Source organism: Corylus avellana, chromosome ca5 (assembly GCF_901000735.1).
Source record: "Corylus avellana chromosome ca5, CavTom2PMs-1.0".
Lineage (NCBI taxonomy): Eukaryota > Viridiplantae > Streptophyta > Magnoliopsida > Fagales > Betulaceae > Corylus > Corylus avellana.
Window position 1 is genome coordinate 11,881,772 of NC_081545.1, and position 27,277 is coordinate 11,909,048.

Sequence of the window (27,277 nt, forward strand, 5' to 3'; positions counted from 1 at the left end):
GAGTTCAAAAACTCTAAATTTAATATATTCAACTTTAAAAAGTACGAAGAACTCGCTCTTGGTTGCCTGTATAGGGCATACCAAAAAAAATTTTTTCTTTTTATCTTTTGCCCTTCACAGAATAGGCTATCCGCAGAATAACAAAATCTGGGCTAAGGTTATCTTAAACACGTATCCAAACAGTACAGTTCTACTACTAAGCCAGCACAAGCCTTAAAATGACGATAAGTGTATCCTTGCAATGGGATAGGGATGAACTACAGCTAACCTGGATTGGTCTTAGCCTGTAGCCAAACACCCTTTGTCTTCTTGAATTAAACCTTCAAGCAACCTGGATTCACGCCCAATTCGCATATACCAGTGTCTGTCACTCCAAAAATTCCTGGGCAGCAACACTTCACGGCTCCCCAACCACCACAACGGCGGCGCAATAACGGCAACGGGAAGGAGAAAACGCCACGAGGAGGAAAAAAAATTCAGGATCCGACGGAACCTCCCAAGAACGAATGCTCTGAAATTGACGTAGCGAGCAAGCCATGGGGAGGATTCTAGAATCCCCGAGAATCCTATCAGTTTGTGCATTTTCTTTTTTCGAGTTTAATCTAAACTGCTTTGGCTATTTTTAGTTGGTATAAGACTGGTAATATATAGAGAAGTTGCTGCTTTTTACTCAATATGCAACATACTTTGATAGCATGAAAAGACAACTCTCTTCCAGGATAATGTTGGACTTGAATGTGCCAATTTTGATGTATTTTTACCCAACTTGCTTAATGCAATTAAAAGATTTTAATTTTCCTGAGAAGAATTTGCGTCATTCTAGTTATCCTTATTGAACCGAGCAGTGTTGATTACTTCATCTTACTAGTTGGGTTGTATTACTTTTATGGCAAACCCAATTTAACCCATGTCAAATCTTTTTGGTTTCTATAAGATTTGGAAGGCTATGCCTTGTTTGGCAAATGGTTTTACCTTTTTGCAACTAGAGAAATGCTAAGAGTACTAACTCTTTTACTAACAGATGAGTACTCATTTCTTTTGCATTGACTCGATTTATGATATATGTACTATCGGAGTGAAATAAGGGATCTAAAGATGATTAAGCTCTACATCATGTAAGTACCCATATGTTAGTAAAAGAGTTAGTACTCTTATCATTTCTCTTGTGACTATAGTAGAAAATGATTAATGTGATATAAAGTTTTGAATTTTTTGTATGGAATTTTGTAGTGATTTTTTAATTTAAATAGTAATAAAAAGTGAATAATGTGATATAAAAAGTGAAAAAAAAAAAATAAGAATGTTTTGATATTGATTTTTTTTTTTTTTTGAGAAAATGAGTGTGACCAGTAACGAGGGTATGAAATGGTTTGCCTAACACGACCTAAATCTACTTCTCTTTTTCAAGAAAGGAACTTTAGTTCTTAGCAGCTAGCAATTTGTACTGTTTATGCTGTTTGTGATTCTTAGGTTTCTATGTTGCAGGGGGAGAGTTAAAATTTGAAAAACAGTGTGCTAGAAAGTATATAGTAGTTTAATCTGTAATGGATGTAAAGGCTCTGGCTAAGTCAAAGAGGGCTCATACTCAACACCATAGCAAAAAGCCGCACGGCCTTCATACAAATCAAAAACCAAAAGCCCCGTCTGATGGGAGTAACGTTGCTGGAAATGCAAAGAAGCCATTGGGAAAGCAAGTTACAGAGAAAACCCATCGGTCTCAGGGTGCGTCTAAACTCCCCTCAAATTGGGACCGCTATGAGGAAGAATTTGAAGATCCATCAGCCAGTGATGGCGCAGGTCAACCTTCTGATGTTATTTTGCCCAAGAGTAAAGGAGCAGACTATCGTCACCTGATTGCTGAGGCTCAGTCTCAGTCTCAGTCAAGTTTATATTTGGATGGCTTTCCTTCTTTGGATGATGTTATGCCCGGTGTGTCCTTGCTTCTTTGTCATTATTGGGTCTAACTTGTTATATTGTTTAAATAACTTTAGCTGCTTATACAGTAGCCAGAGTATTTGTGGACTTGTACTGGGCTATTTACATAACTTTTATGTATAGCATTATAGTCCAACTAAAAATGTCATCATCTTTTTTCATGTTCTTGTAGTTAAGGTTTCAAATTTAAGTGCTTGATAGAAAGTTATTCATGGCTAATTTGACAGGAGAATTCAACCAGGGACTAGGCCCTATGCTGTCTGTTAGGGGAGAGGGCATTCTTTCGTGGATTGGAGATAATAATTTTGTTGTAGAAGACAAGATAGCTGCAACTCATGAGGTAGTTCACTATATATGGTTTTCTTGTTATCTACTCTTTAAACCAGAGTTAGATTTCAAAAAAGGGACAGAAAAGGAGAACTTGAGCAGTTAATTCTTAATTGGGCATAACCTAGTATCGCAATTTAAGCATCTCAGATACATTTTTCATGCTCGAGTATAGTGGAGCTTTACGATTTCTTTGCTTTTCAGTTGCTTTGCCAGTCTATGAGTGGGGGCTTCTCTTTGAGAATTTCACTTGTTTTTGTTGCTGTTCTTGACTTAAAATTAACCTAGCCTTGTTTGTATGTACATTTGTTAGTCATATATTAAGCTGAATCCAACTGTTTTGTGAGAAAGAGAAAATGCATTTTACCTACCAATCAAAAGAAAGAAAACATTAAACATTACTCGAATATTGAAACTTATATCATTGTTATAAATTGGATATGCAATACCCTGGTTATCAAAATATATAAAAATGCATATGCAATATATCAAGCCACGAAGTAATTCTGGGTTGTGCTTGTCTTTCTGATAGACAACCATACAGCTTATAGGATTTACTTGGTTCTGTCTACTTTGGCTGTGCTTGTTATGGGGAGGGGAGCCTATTGAGTGGGAGAAAGTAGTTGATTTAGGGAGTTGAGAATTGTTCCGGGAATTTGAAGTAAGCCTCAGAATTTCTTGTATTATGAAACGTCCTGGCTACATATATTCTGAAAGTTGGATATGGATGAAAAGCCATAACGATCCCCCCTCCAGTATGTTATTTACTGTGCTACACAACCGAATTTGTCATGTTCAGATGAATTATTCCTATCCAGGTTTTTTTCTTACTCTAGGTCGGTTTAGATGTTGTAAATATGTATAACCAATGTTGTGTGGACACTTTTAAAGATGTGCAAGGGACGTTAGTCTGACACAACACAACATGGCATGGGTAGGGGTGAGGCATATTTGTCTTGCATGTGCAAGGTTCTTCTTTTTTTTTTTTTTTTTTTTGTCCTTTTTGTATACTTCATGCATGCTTGGGGGCGCCTACGCTTTTTATAAAGCTTTCTTGATTACCTATCAAAAAAAAAGGGGGGTGAGGCATATTTGTCTTGCATGGTTTCTGTTGTGCTTTTGTTTGTAAGCAATTCCAGGTTCACCGAGTCCCAAGAGCACTTTTAATTTGTTCCTACTCTCTACCACATTGAACGGTTATTCTTCTATGTGGACACTTAGCATTTAAATTGTTATTCTTCTATAGCATTTAAATTTTTTTAAAAAAAGAGGAATCTACACTTGAACAAATTAGAAAATACAAATGAAGAATGGCATACTCTTGCATACAAATATAACAGGCACCAAAGCCAGTTTGTGCTTCGCAGTTCCATGTTAAGCCATGCTCTTGTTCCTGTCATTGTTTCATTAGAGTTTTGCTGCAGGCCACCTTTAGCTGTTTCTTGACATTAGTTGGGTTACCTGTATGTTATCTTCCAACCTTTGTCTTCTTTCCGACCTTGCTAATTTTAATGTACAGGCATCATTTCTCTCCCTGAATTTGCACGCACTTGCTGAGAAACTTGCAAATATAGACTTATCACAGAGGCTCTTCATCGAAGCAGATCTATTACCATCAGAGCTGGTATGTTTAATTTCCAATTGTGATGTTGAAACTCATCTAGTGACTGTCTCTAAGCAAGTGTTATGTTTGTAATGCCTTAAGGTCAAGATGTGAATAAGCATTGGGTTACACAGCACATTTCCCTACTGATGTTGAACTCAAAATATTCTTTGCAGCTGCTATAATAATTCTTAATTTTTTTTAGGAGGGCCAATTTTTTTTTCCCCTTTTTCTCTTTTCTATTACATAAGAGTGCATAGAAGGGTAAGCGATGTTTCATTCGAGAAGGCATTACCCACACTAAGCCTAGCAATCTGAAATTAGAGTTCCATAAAGCACTAGAATGGAGTAAAAGATGGTCGACGGTTTCTTCACTCTTCTTACACAAACAACACCAATCAATCACGATGATGTGCCACTTCCTTAAGTTATCCAAAGAGAGGATCTTACCTAAAGCAGCTGTCCAAGCAAAAAAAAAAAAAAAAAAGGCACTCTCAAAGGGACCTTACTCTGCCAAATACAGGGAAAAACTTGATGTCTAGGGGATTAATATATTGCAGAATATGCTAACCTCAAACTGCCCTCTCTTGGAGGGGGTCCAATAAAGCTTGTTTACACTATCCTGTCTCAAACTAATGGAGTACAACTGATTGAAGAACAAAGTAAAGAATTTCAACTCCCAATCATGAGCCGCTCTAACAAATTAACGTTCCACTGAGAAGAGCTATTAGAGAACTGAAGATTATCTTCCACGGAAGCATCCCTAAGGCAAGCAATGCTAAACAGTTCCGGAAATGCTCCCTTAAGGGGTAGTACCTCACACCAAAAATCTTGCAAAAAACTAACCTTGGAGCTGTCTCCCACCTCGAATCTAGTAAAACTAGAAAACTACTCCCAACCCCTCCTAATGAATTTCCAAATCCCCACCCCATTCGACCCATTGACTCCATTAAAGGCCTTTATATTTAATTCCCTTTTTCATTGGATGGTTGCCTAGTTTTCATATTTCTAGTTTCCATGCCTTTTTTTATCTTTTTTTTTTATTTTTTTTATTTTTCTGGTTAGGTGTTGCTTTTGTATATGTCCCTTGTGTAATTGGGTGTGTCCTTTGGTTTTAGCGAAATTCGATTACTTATCAGGAAAAATAAATGTGCATAGAAGGAACCTGTCATTCAAAAATAATGAGATTTATTTAAGCTTGTGGAATTCTGAAATAGATAACTCTGGATGGCTTTTTATTGTAGCATGTGTTGCTTTTCTGACATATTTAAAATTAGTTTGCTATATTTTCCCAGTTAATCCTGGTTCCATAATGAGTTTAAACTCAGATGGATAGAAAGACTTGAACCAGTTAACATGTCTGAATAGCAGTTTGGATTCCTCTTGCAAATGTTGGTAGGATCTGGAGTGAATTTGATTTGGGCTCTAATAGCAGGTTTGCTTTAATTGATTTTTGGAACCCTTAGATGAAAAGTCTCTCCTGTCATGACCTCCTAAAAAGGGTGTTTTATCTTGTGTTTTCTTTCCTTTTTTTTTACCTTATACACTTGGGCACAAATGGTTACTCCAGTTCTTCTTCTAGATAACCTATGATCACGTATGCATTTGAAGATAATATATCACCTTTGCATTTGAAGATAATATTTCAAACTTATAAAGAGGCATCCTGGCATTGCAAAGGTTTTTCTTGTGCTTTAAGAATGTTGGGGGCAGAACATTCTAAGATATCTGGAGGAGCCATTGTTTTAGAGAAATGAGCATGATGTTGTACGTCATCGTGGTATCTATAGATTAAGCTGAGTAATAAGTAATATTATAGGAAGACTGCGCCTCTGATCATAATACTTTTTTCTAGATTTTTAGGGTTGCTTATAAAAAAAAATAAAAATAAAAAAAAAAGATTTTAATTAGTGTCAAATTTTCTGCAAAGGTTCTGGAAATTGACATAGAATTTATATGTTCCTGTTTTGGTAAAAAAAAAAAAAAAAAAAAAAAAAAAGGGATCTGTACAATCTGCTTATGATTTCTAATAAATAACTTTTCTAGTGTCAACAGAATAAGAATCAACAACCATATAGGTCAATTGCATGTTAAGTATTAGAAAGTGAGCTTTAGAAGTTGAGTGTTCAAGTCAGGTGTTGTATGAGGGAAATGAGCAGTTTTTATGACAGGTTCATGATGTTGTCACATATCTCTCCCACTCTCCACCATAGAGAAATTAAAAAATAAAAAATAAAGAACACCTTAAGGTAGGACTGTATGACTAGAAGAAGTTGTGTACTCCACTGGTTCCAATGTTTCCAAATGAACTCCTCTTGAAGGTACTTAAATTGTCTATTGTGTGCTTCCCTTTGCTGTTATAAGGAGATGTATTTAGGTTGCGTTGGCCATTGTGCTGGCCAAATTAGCAAGATATTGAATGCAATTAAGGATTTTTTGGGCCCAATGTAAGAAAACCAGGAATAATACCCTTGAAGTCATTGAAGTCAACCAAAACCAAACAACAAACAACATACAAACAAACATCTAGCTAATTTCCATACAGACCCTCCACCCATCTACCGTTTCTGCAGAACCATACTACAGCAACCTACAGAAAACTCATTGAAGTCAACTAAATCAGAACTTCCACTTTGATATTCCAATTTTTACATAGCTCTTCATTTTCCAAGCTCTACTTAAACCTCTCTTTTGCTAAAATCCTCGTTCAAAATTCCCAAGAGATTTTTTCCAGCAGCTGCTCCTCTGTCTTTGGTTGGCTTCCATGTTTAGTCTCATTCCAATTTCTCTAAAAGCAAAGGAATAATACCCTTTGCTTGCAATGTGAAATTACTTTCTTCAATTCTCTTTTGTATCTTGGGCAACCTGTTTGAAAAGAGTCTCATATATTCTACTTCCTTTTTTCAGATTCAAAATGACAATAGCATTCATTAAGGCTCTGTTGGTAGCTGAAAGATCTTCAGACAAATTATTAAAAGAAAAAAGAGAATAATTATTAGAGGGGAAAGAATCTTGTTTGTCTCAACTCTTATGAGCAACCTTTAGGAGTACAAAAAAGAGAATCAGGCTGGGGCATATAGGACTCTGAATCCGAAAACAATATTCCATACGTATTAGTATGCAGTATAATTTTGCCTAACCTTTCAGTGGAAACAAACTTTAAACCAACCTAGTTCAAGCTTATGTTTCAAGTTCCAAGCCAACCTGAAGCCAATTTAACATTTATGTTATTTAGTACAAATTTTCCAAGTCAAGTCCTCAAATCAACTTTAAGTTCAAATTGTGGACCTTTACATTGGGACTTCGTTTGCTATCTTCATGACTTTAGAACTTCAGTCTCCTGCCCATGGATTTATTGTATCGATACTGTAGGCTACATCTGACATGGTTTCTATATCAGTGCGCAGAGGGATTAAAGACAAGCAGATCTCAGGAATCTGACCAGATAAAAACATGTAATAGTGAAGTAGCCAGAACAATATCTGAAGAATTTTCTGAGAAGGTTGAGATTGCAAATCAAAATACGGAGTGTACATCATATGGATCTGCTGGCAGCAATGATGCAGATCGAACCTTGTCTAGCCAAGAGTCAATTTCAGTGAATGCCGTAAATGTTGATTTGAGGCAAATAGGCAAATCTAGTCAAATTGAAGCCCCACAGTCAACAGAAGAATCCAATTTTGAGGCAGCCGCTGCAGAAGAGGAATTGAATATGCTTCTAGACTCTTATAATGAGACCACGAAGATCGCTAATCCCTCTGGCATCAGGTCCAATAATGCCTTTCCTGTTTTCCAACAAGAAGCTTCTCCATCTCCATCCCCGCTTTCAAAGTATGTCCCAGATTCATCTAAAACTTCACCCATCATTGCTGATCTGGATGACGCTCTTGACGACTTGCTTGAGGAAACATCCAATGTGACAAACAAAAATTGTTTATCCGAGTCTGTCGAAGGAAAGTCTGTCCTCGGTATTGTTCAATCTTCTTCCTCGTATACGGGAACCAAGTCCCAGGTGTTAGATGACTTTGACTCATGGTTAGATACAATTTGATTGGTTTTTTAGCTCAAAATTCATGTAACCTAAGTTCTTGTATTGAACTTTTGTTCTAGGTTAGCTCTCCCCCTACCTTCAAATTAAAATTCTGTTGAGGGGTAAACGGCCACTATACCTGCTGCACTTGTATGGTGGTTCTGGTGGTGAAAGTTTCAAACCATGATACACTAGGAAATTAACGACATTATACCTTGTTATACAAGTTATTCTCTGATTATAAGCATGAACTCTGGTAGTTAATTTATTGTTGCTTGATAACATATTAAGCTGCTTGCGGTTGAAAATCAACAGAACTGTTATCACATATGTTGGATTTGTGGGTCTGTAGTCAGTAAATATTTCAAGCATTACACTTTTTCCCCTTCTTTCCACAATACAGCTCAGATTTTCGTCTTTGTTTTTTTTTTTTTTTTGCATCTAACAGTGTACAAATTTTTAAATGATGTGACAATGTATAGGATCCTCTTATCTTCAGAAGATGTCCTTTACCCGCAGATGTGCATACTTGTTGGCTCCCTGTCGATCTATCTCCCAACCAAGGTACATGAACAAACAAGAATTTATTATCTTTTGGGGCTATTCATTTCTGGACTATAAGAAAGTAATGGGAAAGTGTTAGTTAGCCATCGTGATGGTGGTTGTTACTTTCTTCCAATGATATCATGCCCATGTGAAACTTGAAACCCATCCTGCCCACGTCTTATCGATGAAAACAGTAATCTTAAAAGAGAAATGATATTCGTAGTACACTATGTAAAAATCAGCCAATGAATCAATCAATATAACAAGAAAAAATTAATGACTGACCGCAGCATCATAATTATATAGCAATAATATAATAGTTTATTAAATAGTATTCTCTTCTTTGTGAGAATTTTCGGTTCTTACTGTGGTTGGTCGAGGGCTTTTTTTTTTTCTTTTTTTTTTTACAGCAAGATCGGCGACAGGTTACTGCAAAATAAAGAAAAAAGTTACTGAAATGATGGGGACTGGGGACTTTAAGAGAAAGAGTCTGTTTAGTTTGTTTTTTTTTTTTGGCAAAAAAGTAACTGTGCTAATTTAAGTATAGAAAGTTTCCGTGGGTTTCCATAAGCTGGCGTCAATTGGACAGGTTTTTCCTTTGTCTTTCAAGTGATCCGTCGCGAGTTCAATCATCAATGGTCCAAAAGCTTGCATCATTAACTATTAATTAACCCTCATTTTGTTTAAAAGAAAGAGTTAGGTGATGATCATAAGTTACCTCCCTGTTATGCAAAGAAGCATCTTTCCAATTTCCTCTTCCCCCTTCCCCAGTTTGAATGGAAAGAAAAAAAAAAAAAAAGAAAAGCAAGAACAAATATTTCATTGGACACCACCCTGGAAACAGCTATGCACTTCACATAGTAAAGTCAAAAAGAGAGAGATAGAGAGAGAGAGAGAGAGGGGCATGGAATCAGCCATTGTATGTCATCTCTTTTGATCTGTAACAAAATTAATTAATTATGATCCATTTATGAACACACCAAAAAAAAAAAACCAAAAAGAAAATCCTGCATTTCTCCTTCTCTTAATACAACTTCTCAAGTAGGAAGCCAGAACAAAAAAAAAAACAAAGGTTTAAAATTAAAATTTAAGGTAAATCTAAAGTTAAAGAACCAGATGATGAATATTCAATTAAAGCCACAAAGCCCCAGCTTGTTTCAAAATAGGAACCAACTCTCCAGAAATATGAGTAGCCATAAGCCGATCCAAACCTCCGAACAAACTCCCACCAATAAACACCGCCGGAAACTGCACCTTCCCCCGGTCTTTCCCATTTCCGATCAATTCCAATTCCTCGACGACCCTGACGTCATCTTTCTCATCAACCTCGTAGACAGCGGGGTTCACGCCGAGGCCTAGAAGCAGGCGCTTCACCACGTGGCTCATGCAGCATCCGCGCCTGCCAAACACTATGACGGCGTTCTCCGACACCAAGCTGCGCATATTCTCTGCTTCCTTGACAAATTTTTCCGGCGACGTGGACGCATTATTGAGAGGAGAATTGCTGGTGTTGTTGTTGTTGAGGGTAAGCGACAGTTGGCTGCTGAAGTGGGTGTTTGTGTTGAGCGGTTGCAGTTGCCATGACTTGTAAGGAATTGCTTGCTGCATGGTGAAAGACAGAGAGAGAGAGAGAGAAAGAGAGAGAGATTGGTTATGGAGTGTGGAGGTTCTGGGGAGGAGTTTGTGAATATAAATGGTAGGGGGGGTGGGGGGAGAGGGTGACTTGAAAGAGTCGTACGTCAACGGCAGTTGGGGGCCTATGGTTACGCGTCGTGATACGTCATTTGGTTGTGGGTGACGTTCAGCGTGTGTCACCGCTTTGTTCTATTGTGTACGTATGCGCCAGCCACCGGCTACGTCCCACTACTGCGGCTGACCCTTCTTTCGACCTTTTTAAATATCTAAATGCCACGTGTATTTATTTTCAAGGTTTTTTTTTTTTTTTTCCTACAAATATATTGTTTTACTGCTATTGTATAATTAATTTAGATGATATGACAATAAATATCCATTATTATTAATATTATTTTTTATTTTATCAAGTTGTCTGGTAGTTATATAGCAGTTTACTAAGGGTCGGTTTGGTTTGTGATTTAAAAAAAGAAAGATTTGGAAACATGATTTTTAAAGATGTAACTAAGTGTGTGGCTTTTAAAATTGCAATTTAACCCTTAAGATTGTATGTTTTTAAAAAGATACGACCCACTTGCCTACGATTTTAAAATACAAATTTTTTCAACGTTTTCAAATCGTAAGTTTTAAAATCACAATACCAAACAATTTTCCTTTTGTGATTTGATTTAAAATGGTACTTTTGGTTTGCAAAATTGCAATGCCAAAATACACTCTAAATTATTTCATACCTTTTTTGTACATTTTTGTAATTCATATAGCTAATTTTAAATTAAAATAGAAATTAATTATGGATTAAAGGCATATATAGGTAAAAGATGAGAAACGATATAATTTACTCTATTTTTAACAATTTTTTAGCTATTTCTATAGTGAATTGATGAATTCACCATTAAATTTGTGTAGAGTCCACAAATCTAATGATAAATATATTAAATTTATCAAATAAAATAAATAAAAAATTATATATATTCACGTGAATCATTATTCGATAAAAGATAAACACAAGAGATTGAGATTTTATGATTACAGTGAAAATTGGTTGGTGTACAACTTTTATTATAATTTCTTACTAATTCACGTGTATCATCATCATATAATAGTATAAATCTTTAATGGCTGGCATATGAACACAACAATGTGTAAAAGACTTGGAATAAAAATTATAAAATCCTATTTAATTATATAAATATATATAGGTTCAACGTATTGTGACGTCCACCAAACAAAGAAAAGAAAACGACAATGTTGTTGTGGGTACCCATTTGGAAAATTCCACGTAATTATCCTTCTAAGCGTACACGGTGTATGGGTGTATGAGACGACGTAGTAGTTCTTGGAAAGTCTGGAATTTACCTAAAATAAAAATCAATTACGTGGGCATGAAAATGAGGTTTATCAAATTTTTATGAGCTTCAACTTTATCAGCTATACGTAACTATATATATATATATATATATATATATATATATTTATCAGCATTCCCAATGGAAGGAAATGTTACTTCACAGAATAACTTCTTCAAATGTTCAGCGCCTAGATTGGATGGTAAATATATGTAAAATAGATATTTGATTAGAAGAGCTAAAAAAAAAGTTAAATGTAGCAGCCCTTTTTAAGGGAGCCATTTTATTTTTTAGTGTTTCTCTCTCCTGCTTTATCTTTTTCTCAAATCTTTTCTCACTTTTTTTTAAGAAATATAGCTAATCGGATGTGGAGATACTTAAAAATGGCTTAACTAAACTAGATAAAAGTGAATTTTGAAGAGTCATTTTACATAAAAATATGGCTCTTCCATTGGGAATGCTCTTAGAGCATTCTCAATAGAAGAGTCAAATGTTGCTTTTATTTAAAATAGTTCTTTAAATGTTTAAAAACCTCCTACATTGGATTAGCAAAAAAAAAAATGTAAAATAGATATTTGATTGAAAGAGCTAAAAAAAAAAAGCTAAATGTAGCAGCACTTTTCAAGGAAGCTATTTTATTTTTCATTGTTTCTCTCACCTGTTTTCTTTTTTTTCTCAAATATTTTCCTACTTTTTCTCTACATGTTCTCTTTTTCAAAAAAAAATTTCAATTTTTTCTCTCACATGTTCTCTTTTTCCCAAAACTTTTCTTACTTTTAATAATATTTTAATAGAATAGATAGAAATATAGCTAATCGGATGTAGAGACATTTAAAAATAGCTTAGCTAAACTAGATAAAAGTGAGTTTTGAGAAGCCATTTTACATAAAAATATGGCTCCTCCATTGGGAATGCTCTTAGTGGTTAACCACCCGCTATTTTAGCGATATAGATTATCTCATTCATAATTTTAGGGCTGAAATAGCAAGCAGTTAATAACAACTAAGTCATCTTGTATACTTCTTATTTCACCCTAAGAATGAGGTGAATGGGGTGATTTTTAAAATTACAATTGGATCAAAATTTACTAATGATCAATCACAAATTCAATAATAATTTTAACAGTCATATCATTCTTAGAATAACACAAAAAGGACATAAGAGAAACTTATAGTATTACTTATTAATAACCGCTCGCCAACCGCCTACGTCGTTGTAGTGTTTAAATATTTAAAATGTATAAAAACGACATTGTATGTGGTAAGGTATTACCATATAAACAATATCGTTTTGTTTTTTTAAAAAAAGAAAAAAAGAACAACCAATTAACCGTTTTCTCTTATTTAATAACTGAGGTAATTATCCCATTTTACAAACTACTTAGGTGGTTGTAAACTTGTAATTAGCAATTTTAGCGGATAACCACTAACCATAATTACTTTTTCATTCTTACGACATACAATTAGGAAAAAGGATCCTCTCCATTTCAAATTCCCTTCATTTTCTCTATTTAATACATTTTGAAGGGTAGTGTTGTCTATTTACTACCCTTCAAAATGGAATAGGATCTTCTCCAGAATATTTATTTCATGGCTACTATTTTTTTTTTATAAATTTTAGAGCCACAAATGAGACACATATTCCACTAACAAAAAATAATAATAAAATATTATTTTATATTAAAAAAAAAAAATTTTAAAAAAAAATGGATGGTTGGCCACCCCATCTTGGCTATAGGAGATGGTTTGGTTATAAAGTTTAAGTTGTAACTGATAGTACAAATTTGGAATTAGTAATTTGGACCGCTCTAGGGTCATGATTGAGATCCGATCGCTCTATAGCCAAACTTTTAAAAAAAAAAAAAAAAAAACACATTTGATGATTGGAGAGAATTATGTTTCCTTCAAAATGCACTAAATAGAAGAAATTGAGAGAATTTAAATTGAAGAAAATCATTTTCCATACAATTAATGCATAAGTCGGTGTACATGCGGCATGCCTTGTTCCAGCTAAGTTAGCTAACTACTCTTCCATTGAATTGCCGCAAGTACTACTTCCTACAGGTAAAACCAAATCTGTACAACTTGAGATATTTTTTTAGGGAAATGTTAAATACTATGTTTTAGTTTTAATTTTAATTTTATTGGACTAATTCTTATAATTATTTTTAAATTAATGTAGTAGTGTTTATTACTAAACACCGTCAAATCAATTTATAAATGAGAATTAAATAAAAGTATAGTATGGGGACAATTTTTTTTCCCCTATTCAAACAACTTTTGTCTTTTCAAGTTTTAGCGGATATTCCGGTGCAATCTTATTTGACCCATGTTTTAAATTTATTCCTTCTTTTAAAATAAATTTCTTTTTTGCAAAGTTAAAAATAAATAAATAAATAAAGGTATGAGTGGATGAATGTTCATTTATTAATTAGCACAACTCATACAAAGGCATCATTACATAAGCTTCATTTCACGCTCTATTTTTTTAATAATTAAATTAGCTTACTTATGCATTCTTTGATTTTGTTTAATAAAGCTTACTTTTCAATAATAATAAAAAAAATCCGTCATCTAATGATAATTTGTGGTATTATTTATACTCATGAATATAAATAGGAAAAAATATAATTTAGCCCCCTAAACTACTAGTTATTTTCATTTTAGCTACCTAATATTCAAAAAGTAATAAAGTAGTCCACAAACTACCAATCAATTGTAATTTCATCACTCCGTTAGTCATTACCATCAAATAGGATGAAAAATTCAATACTATGTCGTTTTGACAAGATTAAGTTACTAAAATACCATTTTAGAAAAAGAAAAAAAAAATCAATTTAAAAAATGCCACCCAAAACGACATCATTTTGAGAAAAAATAAAATAAAATAAAAAACAATGGTAACATTTAGGGGTGGCTCACCAGCCACCCACAGACGTGGGTGTGGCTGGGCGGCCACCCCCAAACCTGTGGGTGTGGTTGGGTGGCCATCCCACAAGTTGGGGGTGGCCGCCTAGCCACCCCCATGGCTTGGGGGTGGCTCGCTGGCCACCCCCATGGCCTATGGGGTGGCCAGCGAGCCACCCCTAAACCACTTGTTTTTTTTTTTTTTTTTTTTTCAAAAGAGCATTTTAGTAACTTAACCTCAAAAAATGAGGTTGTTTTGCATTTTTCATTCTATTTGATGGTATTGACTAACATAATGGCTAAATTGTAATTTTTTTGTAGTTTGGATGGCTATTTTATCACTTTTTGAATATTAAGAAGTTAAAATAAAAATAACTGATAGTTTGAGAAGCTAAATTATATTTTTCCTATATAAATAATAATAACCAAGTGGATTAAGGCGGTGACCTATACAAAAGATTCTCTCAAACTTTGATATTCCTCAAGGAATTTTTTGAAGGTAAATGACATAATTGTGTCAAGTCATGACAGGAATTACAAAAAGCATCATGAATCTCTTTGAATAATGCTATGACTTCATCGATTCATGTTCAAATATTCAAGTTATTCATGACAAGCAGTGATATTACGCACGCCAACGTGAGTGCACAATGCCTCACGCTGGTGTGAACAGTAACCAAAAATTATTATTTTAATATTTTTAATATTTTTTTGTTACTATTCACACTAGTGTGAGACAATGTACACTCACGTTGACATGCGTAATATCACCACTCTATTCATGAGTCATGACTACTAAACTCTTCTTGATTTTTTTTTTTCTAGCTAACTTTTATATTTATTCAACAACGAGCCATATTTTTTTTTTATAAATTATTTAAATTTTCTGTGAAAAAATAAAAAAAATTCCAACAATACAATTGAAGGCCTCTAAGAGAGGGGGTAAAAAGAAAAGAAAAGAAATATTAAAAATATTAAATATAAAATAAAAAATTAAAATAAAATAATAAAATAAAATAAAAAAGAGAAAACGACAGGCCAGAAGAGCCTTTCGCGGAACGGTGCGCAAAGCCCACGTCAGGAAAAGGGCAACGTTAATTTCACTCATACATCATGATCCATGTGGTGTGATGTCACCACTAGGCCCCGCCACGTGGATGGATAACTCCACCTTCACATCACGTCACCAGCCTTGGGTTCCAGTCTTCCAAGATCGAACACTCACCACCTGTATTTGTCTACCACCTGGCAGAGACCACCCGACTTTCTCGCTTCCTGACGCCATCATGACGTCATGAAAATAGTAACTCACCAATCATCGTCACCTGCTTATGTCAGTCATTGTCTCTTGTCTCGTACCCCCACGTGTTTCAACTCTAATCAGAGTTTACATCAGGTGCTTTGCAGTGCACAATTTTCCTTTGGTTACACGCCATTTTTACATTAAGATCATTGAATAATTTTTTTTTTTTTTTTTACATGTCCGTACAAAAGGGGACGGAAGATTTGAACTAATGACTTCCACTTCATTAGGCGTGACCCCAACCGAATGAACTACCTCTTAGAGAAAAAAAAAAAAAAATCTTATTTTAATACCGCAAAAATTTAATTACAAATTAAGCAAACCGTATAAACTCATCTTATATAAGATAATGACACCAAACATTTATATGATGTTATGTTCTAAAAATGCTAAAAGAGAATTTGGTGAAATATCTAGAATTGGTTAAATGGTCCAATAATTGAATATAACAAATTTATGACAAAATTGGGTAGGCACTTATTATAGTTCTTTCTCTATGATAAAGTGTTTTTTTTTACCGGAAACAATCCTGTTAATTGGAACATAGGAAGAATTGATGCCGGACGGATAGCAAAAGTTAGAATGTTTTAGGGAAGTACGAAGTAGGAAATAAGTATAATAATTCAGAGAATCACCTTGCAATCATTCTTGAAAGAGAAATTACTTCTGACTGAGTGATGGAGATGTAGGAACTAAGACGAACATAATATCAATTTTTTACCTAAAATAATTGAAAAATCTGAAAAAAAAAAAAATCAGATATAAATTGTTTGATTTAACAAACCCAAAATCAACTAGTTCCCAACCATGAGGTAATTAGGGGTGATAATTCGTGATTGCGTGTCGGGTTTGAATTGTGTTGAGATATGTATATAAAATTATATATGTTAACCTTAACTCGATATATTTAATTAAACGGGTCAAACTCTTCAATCTTAATATTTTAATTTTGTATTGAATTTGTGTTAGATTTGCAGGTAATACAAAAATTTAATGAAACTATATATATATATATCATTTCTATACATCATTCAAATATATATCTACCTTTGATCTTCCGAATTTGATGTAGCGTTGTTCTCCATAATATTCTATTAATAGAAATGAGTTTTTTGGTTCGAAAAAACCACGCCACACCAAATTTAATGGACAAAATGTGGATACTTAGAACATGTTTGAGAAATATAGTTTTTGAATAAAAAAAGTTTTTTAGTAAAAACTTTATTTTTAAGCTTTTGCTAAAAGTTCATTTTGATAATTTTTTTTTACCGAACAACACTTTTTTTTTTTTTTTTTAAAACAAAAAAACTTTTTAAATATTAAATACACACCTCCTTAACATTACCCATTTGAACATCTTTTATTATGGCGGTGAGGACAGTATGTGCAAATGACATCAACACGTCAGACGCTGATGTGTACAAATAAATTAGATCAAGGCCTTTGTATCCTTTCCCTCTTTCTATTAAAAAAATAAAAAATTGATCAAGGAATTGCCAAATGGCAAGACGTAAGACTTGGAAAACTCCAACCAGCTGACGTTAATCATGCATCACTTCAATACTTATTTTAGATTAATGACGTTATTGAAAAACGCTATGCCGACTCCAAAAACTTGTTTATCACAATTTATGCGGAATTAATATTATGAAGCAATAAACAATTCAATCACCCAAAATATATAAAGCAATAAAAAGGCAGACACATATATTTTGGTTACGAAGAGGAAACCTTTTAGAAAACGTTCTAAAAGTAAAACCTCTCCGGGGCAGCCAAACCCAGGAAATCACTATCAAAAGATTATCTAGAGATTACAGACACTAGGAACACTTACAACCCTTTGCAAGACCTTGGCTCTGTAAGATCGACAAGCCTACAACTAGTCTCCTTGCTCACAATCTTCTTCAACGTGATTCTCCTTTACCGGACCCTTCCGATAGACTTCTCAACCGTAGATTTATCAAAGGAATAACTAAAACTCTAAGAGATTCAATTTAACGCTCACCACATATGATCTCTCTTAGCACAGCCTCCGACGAACTCTCTGGGGGTGAAAATTTGTGCCTCTCTCTTTTATATTGATGTATATATACCCCCGACAAAACCCTAGACCTAAACCACTTAAAATCACGTTTTTGGGCCTCAAACTTACGGGGTGTCCGGACATGTTAATGGGCTGTCCGGACACGGCTTTGCGGAGCAAAATTTGAGTTTCTGGAAATGAGGTCCGGACCCGGGGAAGGCATGTCCGGACATGGGTGAAACAGCATTCTGGAAATGCTGTCCAGTCTTGATCAACAGCCCCGATCGATGGGCGTTTGTGGTCCGATTGAGATGAAATTTTGCAGGGACATTCATAACACATGAATCTACATTATGAACGGTGGAGATTGGATTCTGAGCATTCTATATCAGTGTTTGAGCTTGTGAACAGTAACCTCTGCATTTTGGAACTGAATTAAGCCAACACAGGAACTAACAGTTATTTTTTTAAAAAAAAAAAATTAGATTAATGACGTTACTCGTATGCTTTACAATTTTGCCGATATTTCTTGGGTTGGTATCAAGAGAAGGGAGGAAAGATTCGAATTAGTGACTTCCACTTCATGAAGTGTAATCTACTGCCGATTGAGCTACTTCTTATAGACAACTCTTGATGGACTTGAATTAAATGCTAAGGCGGCTTCATATTTTTATACCAAAAAATAATAAAAGCATTGTGTAAACTTGTAAGAAACTAAATTAGTAAATTCTCTCCAGTTCATTTAAGGGGAGAGTATCTAATTATTTATATTTCAAGAGTATTTTTGTCTTTTCACTTTTGAAATGACAAAAATACCCTCCAATATAAGTTATTGAATATTCTATAGTTCATTTAATTTATAAAGGATCCTAATTCTTAAGTGATACTAGTAATTTGCATAAACTTTTTACAAAGAGGTGAATAAAGTTTTTCTTTGAATTGAGTTTAAGAAAAAAAAAATTCAACAATATATATATATATATATATATATATATATATATTAATTTAATAAATTTATTTCAACTCAATTTAGAGAAGACTTTGTGCCAAGGGATTATGCATGTACACAAAGAACAGCTACGTGTATATAGTACCACAACTAGTCTCCAGCCAAATGTCAAATTACGATGTTGTTGTCGTCGATATCGTACATATATATTCATATTTAACAAAACCATCTGACTCGAGTCCAGCTGTAGTTGGATAAATTACCATGTAGTTATCATTGACCAAGAGTGTATCTTTCAAGTATATCAATTGCCATCAAATTTAGGATTATTAATACTTATACGCCAATTAATCTTGTTTACTAGGAAAAAAAACCTACATGTGTTGGTCGAAGGACCAACAGTATCGTCAAGACTGTATTTTAAGGAGAAGCTCTACATAAAAAGGGAAAAGATTAGAAGGCTTCACTATTCGGTAAAGTCACTTTGGCACTCAAGATAGGAAGCGTACGATAAAAGGGTATTTGGTAGAGTTTAACTATGAATTAGATTGCATACTTGTGAGGTTTACATGAGCTTTTTTATATAGGCCGACACCCTACTAGGGTTTGAGAAACTCCCACCAAGAATTCATTTACCTGATGTGAAAATTCTCTTCCTTAATCTGTTAGAAGGGACAACATGGTCTGGATGTTTGATTAGCTGAGTTGGCGGAGGGCATGCAATTGCATGCTTGATGACGTTCCTTTGGTGAGTACATTTGGATCTTGGTAGTTGGTTAAGCTTATGGGGTGTTAGACGGTTAGGTTGTCAAGCCATCAAGGGGCCGACGGTTATTTTTTATTTTTTATTTTATTTTTAATGTAAAAGGAAATTCCTCCAATCTAATATACTAAACTAACATGTGATTTTATAACATATAATTCTCACACGCATTTTTTAAAATTAAAAATTGATGAATCTTCTTAACCATTATCCTAACACGAGGGAAGTTTTTCTAGTAGAAAAAAAAGAAGTATAAAAAAAAGTTTGCTTTGGACCACAACACTCGTCATGAGTTCACAAATATTGAAAGAAGAATTGGGTTGGAACCAGCTCTAAACAGTCCAATAATCTCAAAAGAAAACGTGTGGCAAAGGGAAGACCAGATCAAACACCCATTCCATTCAACCAAAAAATGGGTCCCAACTAAACCCATTAGATTAAAGCATAGGGGCAGCCGATTTTTGAATAGTGATGTTTGGAAAACATTTACATTACTTAGAAACGAAATACACTGCACTTTCTTTCTCTCAAAATTGCATGACCTTTTGAATTCAAAGTATGCATATATATCAATCATGCCATATCTTTAATTCAATGCATGTTATTTGAATCTAGAAACTGGTGGTTGAGTTCAAGACATGATTTGAGTTTTAAGCCCATTATTTTTTGATCTTCTAGAAGGATTAAATACTTTATTGTTCACTTAAACAAAAAGAAAAACGAAAAAAGGAAAACTTCACGAAACCCCTGAACTTTCACTCGTTTTGACACTACTCTCCAAAGTATAAAAATCTCAATTAAAGGTATTGAATTTTCAATTTTTTTCAATTATCCTATTTCGTTAAGATTGTACATTAAATCTTGTCAAAATTCATAAAATACCAATATTTTTTTAATAAAGAAATAAAAAGTATTGCAAATATGTTTTTTTAATAATAAAAAAAGAAACTTCTAAATCTTTACAATTTTTTATTTTATTTTTTAAAATAAAAAAATGGATATTTTAAAAATTTTGACAAGATTTAACGGAAAATGAATAATCGAAAGAAATTGAAAGTTCAATATCCTTAATTAAGAGTTTTTAAACTTCAAGAAGATAGTTTCAAAAGGCGTGGAAGTTTTAGGAGGGTTTTTTAAAGTTTTTTTTTTTAAAAAAAAAATCCACCTCCAAAACCTTTACCAAATAAGCCCATCATCTTGAACAATAAAGTAAAACCTTTACCAAATAAGCCCATCAACAATAAAGTTTTTTTTAAAAAAATTTATTTATTAGAAAGTGATTGATGTAATATAAAGTAGAAAGAAATTTTGAATTTTTTTTTTTTGGTATGAAAAAGTAAAAAAAAATAAATTATTTTATAGTAATTTGTTTATTTAAATAATAATAAAAAGTGAAAAAGATTAGAATATTTTAAAATTAACTTTTTTTTTTTAGAAAAAAATTAGGAAAAAGGGAAAAGAGATGGAGAAATGGGTTACCAATCGGCCGATAATTGAGGTGGTTTGACCATGTTTTTTAGGATAATTCTTTTATTTTTTAGCAATAAAGTAATAAAATACTCGCAATACATTTAAAATTATTTTTACTTTTACGTCGACTCAAAACAAAAAAGTAAAAAGTATAGTTTTATCACACTAATCAATTATGACTTCTATTGTAAGATAGTCATGAAGGCGGCTTAAACGTGCCAACAAAAGAGGTAACATCTTTTATTTTTGTCTCTTTTTTTACGGCAAAGTAATGTTCAATATATCTTTTGATTGTAAGTTCAAATTGTTCAATCATGATATTTCCAAAGTCTAAATAAACGGTTTATTCAAGTAGTCAAATGTGGAGGATCCAGATGAAGGATTTGGGCTTTAAAAGGCCCATATAGGTTGCTCTCACAAATGAAAAGTATGGGCCTAGCTAGTTCTAGCTCAATTTTTGAAAATTGCTTTAGAAACCCACTTCCAATGAATAGTCCCATTTGACAAATTTCTTTAATTTCTCTTCTTGGAGACCAAAAATGAAAACTATTTTCTTTTGGTGAGAAATGTTTAGTTTTCATCTTTTGTTTATATTTTGTTCATATCCGTATAAGAAATAAGCAAATTTAGTAATGAATATGTGAGACAAGTGAAAATCTTGTAGAGGTAGATTTGCAAAAGAGAGATGGGCACAAAATTCTTTTGTTTTTATTTGGTAAAGAAAATTTTTCCTCTTTCTTTTGGTAGATTACTATGGGCCCAAATAGAAACGAACACAATATGATAGTATATTGGGTTTACTTTTTTAGTGGCTTTTCCTATGTACCCACTCCCACTTATTGAAAGGGCAATTATTTCTCAAGAAGAAAAAGAAGAAAACAGTTTTCAATATGCTAGGCTTGATTGAAAGGTCTATGTAATTCGTATTTGCGTGTTAGATTCGTGTTGTGTCAAGGTATAAATATAAGATTTATAGGTCAATTCTAACTTAACCCAATTAATTAAACATGTTAAATCCCTTAACCCTAACTCCTTAATTTCATGTTGGGTTAGTATAAGACTTATCTGTCAACTATAACCTAGCTAACCTATCTAATTAAAAGGATTAAACCCATCAACCATAACTTGTTAATTTCATGTTGGGTTTGTGTAAAAAAAGCCAGCCCTAAATGTCATATGTCGAGTTCAAGTCATGTCAATGCATAAGTATAAGCCTATGTATATCAACTCTAATCCAACCAATTTAAATAAAATGGGTCAAACCCCTCAACCATACTCACTAATTTCGTGTTGAGTTTGTGTTAAATTAGCAAGTTGTGTTGAAAATTGACAGTCCTAGGGTTGGCTCTATCTCATTTACGTCTTTGAAACAATACCAAAAAATAGCCGCACCAGACTGTGATAAAGCTTAGACTCAAGTCCCTCCTCCAAATCAAGAATCAAAATCCAAATAAATGATTTAAATTAGCTTGATTTATAGAACTTGAATAGATCTATATGGAGAAAGCAGCTATATATATAGATCGTGTGGCAAATTAATACAAGTATAATACCCGACTCTCAAGCTGAATCTAAATGTATATAGAACATCAGTTAAATTGAAAACATTTGAAGTAACATTAGATTATAAATTGAGAAAATTTTGCTCGATCGCCTAATTTAAGATTAATCAGTTATTGTAATAACACTCCGGTCCCATATTGATACGATAAGGAGTAACTCACATAGAGTGTGTGACTTATAAAGATAATCATGAGTATTAAGTTTCACATTACTTATTTATCAAGTGAAACTGAACTTTCTAAAAAATTATAAAAAAATTTAAAAGTTTCAAATTGACTAGTTGTGAAAAATTTGGAGTAAGTAAGAAATCATGTCACATGGTCTCACCAAATTGGAAAAAGGTGGACAAGTAGGTTAGATAATAAGATTCCCAAGAATCGATATTGGAGCAACATCAATCCTACGAACAAGATCAAAGCTAGCTAGCTAGCAATCGTCCTCAATCGATCTACCATTTTTAGTCAACATTCAAGGACACATATATCCAGGCTAGAGCTAATTATAACTCCATGTTAAACAAAGTTTAATTTGTTTTTAAAAACTCTTCACTCTTTCTGAAATGTCACACAATGAGGTAGTTCACTAGCTCACATATTCTGTATTATAATTAAGCATTGTTTATCTCTCTTTCCCCACGTTCTACATTTGCTGCATGTGAGATGTTCTTACTTATCAAGACGGAGAGGAAATAAATAAATAAATAATTTTTTTGGGAATTTTGTCAAAAAATAGATTTTGTGATAGTTTATCAAACACTCACTTTGCATTGAATTGAGCCAAAACGTGGAAACAAACACGTATCATAACAAAAGAAGAACAAACAAGGAAGAAAAATGGCATGAAAACCCCAAATAACTCATGCGATTAAACAAAAAAGAAAACAGAAGGAAAAAAAAAAAAAAAAAATTAGTCTCTTGCTTAAGAGAGAGCTGCCATGCACGCTAACCCAAGCACAAGAGCCAAACCCCAACCCACCAGATTCCTCCCACCCGCACCCGTAGGCGCCAGTGCCCCGCCGGCGGTGCTGTTTGTCTTGGTGTTCGGGCTGCCTGATGGGGTTTTTGCCGGCGCCGGTGCTGAAGCGGGAGGTTTAGCTCCGAACAATTCCTCCGGCAACAGCACCTGGTCTACCTGGTAAACCGCGAAAGGAAATTGTTGTCTTAACAGGTTGTTGATTTGTGTGACAACGAGCCCCGTTGAGACATTGACTTGGTTGCCCTTGCCAGTGAAGTTAAGGCCCCAGACGCCGGTTGCGCCGGAGGCTTGAGTGCGGACGGGGTTGGAGACCGTTAGGAGATCGGAAACAGAGTAGTATTTAGGGGTGACGTGGTACTGAACAAGCTGGACTTTTTGTTGGTCGTTTAGGCCGTTTAAAGCTCCGGATGCGAGGTTGTTGAAGGCATTGTCGGTGGGGGCAAAGAGGCTCATGCCCTCAGTGGAGCTGTTGAGCTGGCTCACGATTTGGTTGCCCACTTGGGTCTCATTGAGGAGGCGAATGAGGGTGGTGTATTGCCCGTTTTTGTCGAGGATTCCAGTGACGTTGATGGGGCCGGAGGGAGATGGCGCCGGGGCCGAGGGGGTTTGGGCTTGGGTTTGAGGTGAAAGGAGGAGGAGGAGTTGCAGGTTGATGAGGGTTAAGAGAATGAGAGAAAGAGGTGTGGAAGCCATAATGCTGGTTGAAGGTGGGTGGTCGTGGTGAAGGAGAGAGTGAAAGGGGATTTATGGGATAAGATGTCCGCTGGAGTTTGTTGGAATGCGCTGGCCATAGGCTTAATTGAATCAATCCAAAACCCAATTAAAAACTTATAAATTGATATTTAAATGTATTAGAATATCTTTATACTCTCTATATTAAGGCTTTGTTCTATTTTCTCAAGTGTTTTTATTAATAGAAACCATTGTAATACAGATAATACACTAAATTCAATATAGTCAAGATGTAGCCATAAAGATAAGAGTACGTCTTTGCCTATCTTTTCTTCTTTCTCTGTTTCCGTTCTCTTTTTCTTATTATATATTTCTACAGAATGTAAAAGAGAATAGAAATTAGAGAAGTATATATTTTTGTTTTGCCTTGAACATAAACCATAAGTGATGCAAAAGGTTTAACTTAGTACCATGCATGCATGAAATTATCACCAAGCTTTCTAATTAATTTTGTAATTGTATTCAAATTAAATAGTTAATATAGTGCTATGACATAGTACAATGCTCCAATTCCTCTTTGTTAATTGGATCAGAAAGTTAATAGATCTATCTAGTTAGGTAGGTTTCTAAAGGTCACTTAATCAGCTGAGGGTCACGCTTCATGGAACAGATGTCACTAGTTCGAATCTCATCCTTCCATTCCTCTCTTTTGTGCAGACATGTCCAAAAAAAAAAAAAATCTAGGTAGAAGGCTAAACTAATCCAAATATATGGGCATTTTTTTCTTATTTTACTTTATTTTAATCACCAAAATAGAAGGAAAAAAATTCAAAGGGCATGTCCTTTTCTATCACCAAAAAAGAAAGAAAAAAAAAAAAATTCAACGTTTATAAGTTGTCATTGTACTTGCAATAATATTATATTAGTGGATGATTGGCAAATTATAGGTTGTTTACTTGCAAGTTGAAGTTTGGTCAATGCATGTTCAGATTTCTTTTAATCACGCGGCCCAACATATAGAAGGTGGTGCAAGCAATATTGTTGTGAGGAGAAGTTGGCCCTCGATTAACCTATGGGCTACTACTTTGAACCATTCTTCCTATATCAGAATTTACTTGACAAGCCATCTCTGTAGAAGCTTAGTCTCAATCTTCATCATGGAGTTATTTACAAGAACTTGTAAATAGATACCTATTGGGTAGTCTCAATCTTTAGCTTCCAAATTGAGATTCTTATTAAATTTGCGTGCTGCTCGAATTGCTGACAATTCGGTCAACAAATGTGAAAAAATATATATGATACTTATTTATTCGAACAAGTTTTGAGCAATTCATCTATTTGTTACGATAGATGAGCTCCATAAAGTGATGTAGGATGAAAAATAAATAATCTAGAATTTTAGTTTTGTTTAGATTATTAGAAGGTTATCGGTTTTGTTTGTAATTCAGTAATGAGCTTGACCACAATTTTAAGTTATTTTGTAATTTAATAATGGGCTTAGCCCAAAGTCAGTCAAATTAGGTTTATGATTTTTTTGTTAGTCTATTTAAGTATTCTTTTGTAACAGCTTAGACTAGATGAATAAAGAACTACGTTTTTTTGAGTGAGATAAGTGTGACTCTTCCTCCTTTTGGTGGTGAGACTTTGCCAAATTTCATTATTTGCCCGTGAGACTGTTCAATATTGAATCTATTTTTATTTTATGATATTTTCCTTCCGTCATGCGTCATAAAAGCTCTTTCACATTTACTGTTTGAATGGCTAGATATGAATCTAGATCCTTAATATATAATGGCATATCAAAGGTTCTTCAATATTAACCAAATATACACAATATTAAAGTTTTAATATCATATGTTAAAGATGCTCTAATAGATGTGCAACATTGGGTAGTGTAACAGCTCCCATTCCTTGATAATGGCATGTCAAATGCTCTTCAACCTTTGCCTTCCAATCCCACAGAAAATTGGCCACACGTTGGGATAGACTTGAACCCAACGAAGATTTCCATCCCAATTCAGAATCTCATTACCTAATCATCAACATATTTTAATCGAAGGAGGACAAATATATGGTACATGTCCTCAACTTTGCAGCCTGGCATAACTAATCATGTGGGTTACCCAACTATAATACTAATTTCTAACAATGATGCGAAAAATAATATACTTTAACATATTAGAAATATGTTTTTGTAAGTCCCATTGTGCCCATAATTGTGTTTGTCCCTACAAATATTGGTGAATGTGGACCTTCTAATTGTTCCATCAACGTTTTAATGCAAACACATTAATGTTTAATGCAAAATTTTTTAGGGTTTGTTTTTTGGCTTTGATGTGATATTTTAAAGTGTTAATTGAATGATTCAATTCACAATTTTTTTTTATCGGTTTAAACTTTTAGGTAAAAATAGTAAGTATTTTGGGTTTATTCACTAAAAATTTTTTAGTCAGTACTTTTGTTTTTCGGTTGTGATGTAATGCGAAGTTCAAAGTTTAGATTAGGACAAATTGTTTGTACGGCTAAGATTTTTATTATTATTATTATTTAAGAAAAAAATTATATTTAGTCCATAAGTTTTCAGATTTGAATTTAATTATTGATTTTTCAATTTAAAAAATATAGTCCTTCGGTTTTGTTAAAGTTTAAAATTAATAAGGTTCCTTCATCATTTTATTGTCTAAATTAATAATTTGTTATCCATCACATCTCTCATTTGACGCATAATGAACACTCCAATGCAATAACATATTAACAAATGTTAAATAATTCATTAAAAAATAAATTGATATTGTAGGTAAAACTAAGAAAAACACAAAAATTGAGAACCTAAAGAGTAAACCGACAATAACAAAAGACTTCGAACCCGTTTGGTTTGCGGAATAAACCCTTGGAATGGAATGACTATTCCTATGAAATAGTTATTCTTTTGTTTGGTATGAGTCTATTCTTAGGAATAATTATTTTCATAGGAATAACTAATCTCATGCACACAATAATAGTTATTCCTCTAAAAAATGAGTGGAATAGCTATTCCTTATGAAATGAAATAGATTTTTTAAAAAACCACTTGTTATCTTTTATTTTATTTTAACCCTAATTTTAAAAAAGAAAACCTAAAATTTAAGGGGTGGCCGGCAACCCCATTGGGTGGCTGGCCACCCATTGGCAAGACCTAGGGGTGGTTGCACCACCCCCAAAGCACCTTGGGGTGGACCCCCCAAGGTGCCCTGG

General features: G+C 33.8%; 3 protein-coding genes across 3 annotated transcripts; 1 reads left to right on the forward strand and 2 right to left on the reverse strand.

The window, feature by feature from the left end:
- Window positions 1-355: 355 nt before the first annotated feature.
- On the forward strand, window positions 356-8,177 carry LOC132183103 (protein ECERIFERUM 16). Its single transcript, XM_059596500.1, has 5 exons — window positions 356-572; window positions 1,486-1,929; window positions 2,163-2,275; window positions 3,782-3,886; window positions 7,266-8,177. Exons 2-5 carry the CDS (start codon window positions 1,545-1,547, stop codon window positions 7,914-7,916), a joined length of 1,254 nt encoding a protein of 417 aa, XP_059452483.1. The 5' UTR covers window positions 356-572; window positions 1,486-1,544; the 3' UTR covers window positions 7,917-8,177.
- A 1,203-nt stretch (window positions 8,178-9,380) lies between these two features.
- Window positions 9,381-10,113, reverse strand: LOC132182595 (glutaredoxin-C9-like). The gene has a single exon (XM_059595884.1). The coding sequence runs from the start codon at window positions 10,047-10,049 to the stop codon at window positions 9,573-9,575; it is 477 nt and encodes a 158-aa protein (XP_059451867.1). The 5' UTR covers window positions 10,050-10,113; the 3' UTR covers window positions 9,381-9,572.
- A 13,195-nt stretch (window positions 10,114-23,308) lies between these two features.
- LOC132183097 (fasciclin-like arabinogalactan protein 13) lies at window positions 23,309-24,064 on the reverse strand. The gene has a single exon (XM_059596494.1). It carries the CDS (start codon window positions 24,062-24,064, stop codon window positions 23,315-23,317), a length of 750 nt encoding a protein of 249 aa, XP_059452477.1. The 3' UTR covers window positions 23,309-23,314.
- Between the last annotated feature and the right edge of the window lie 3,213 nt (window positions 24,065-27,277).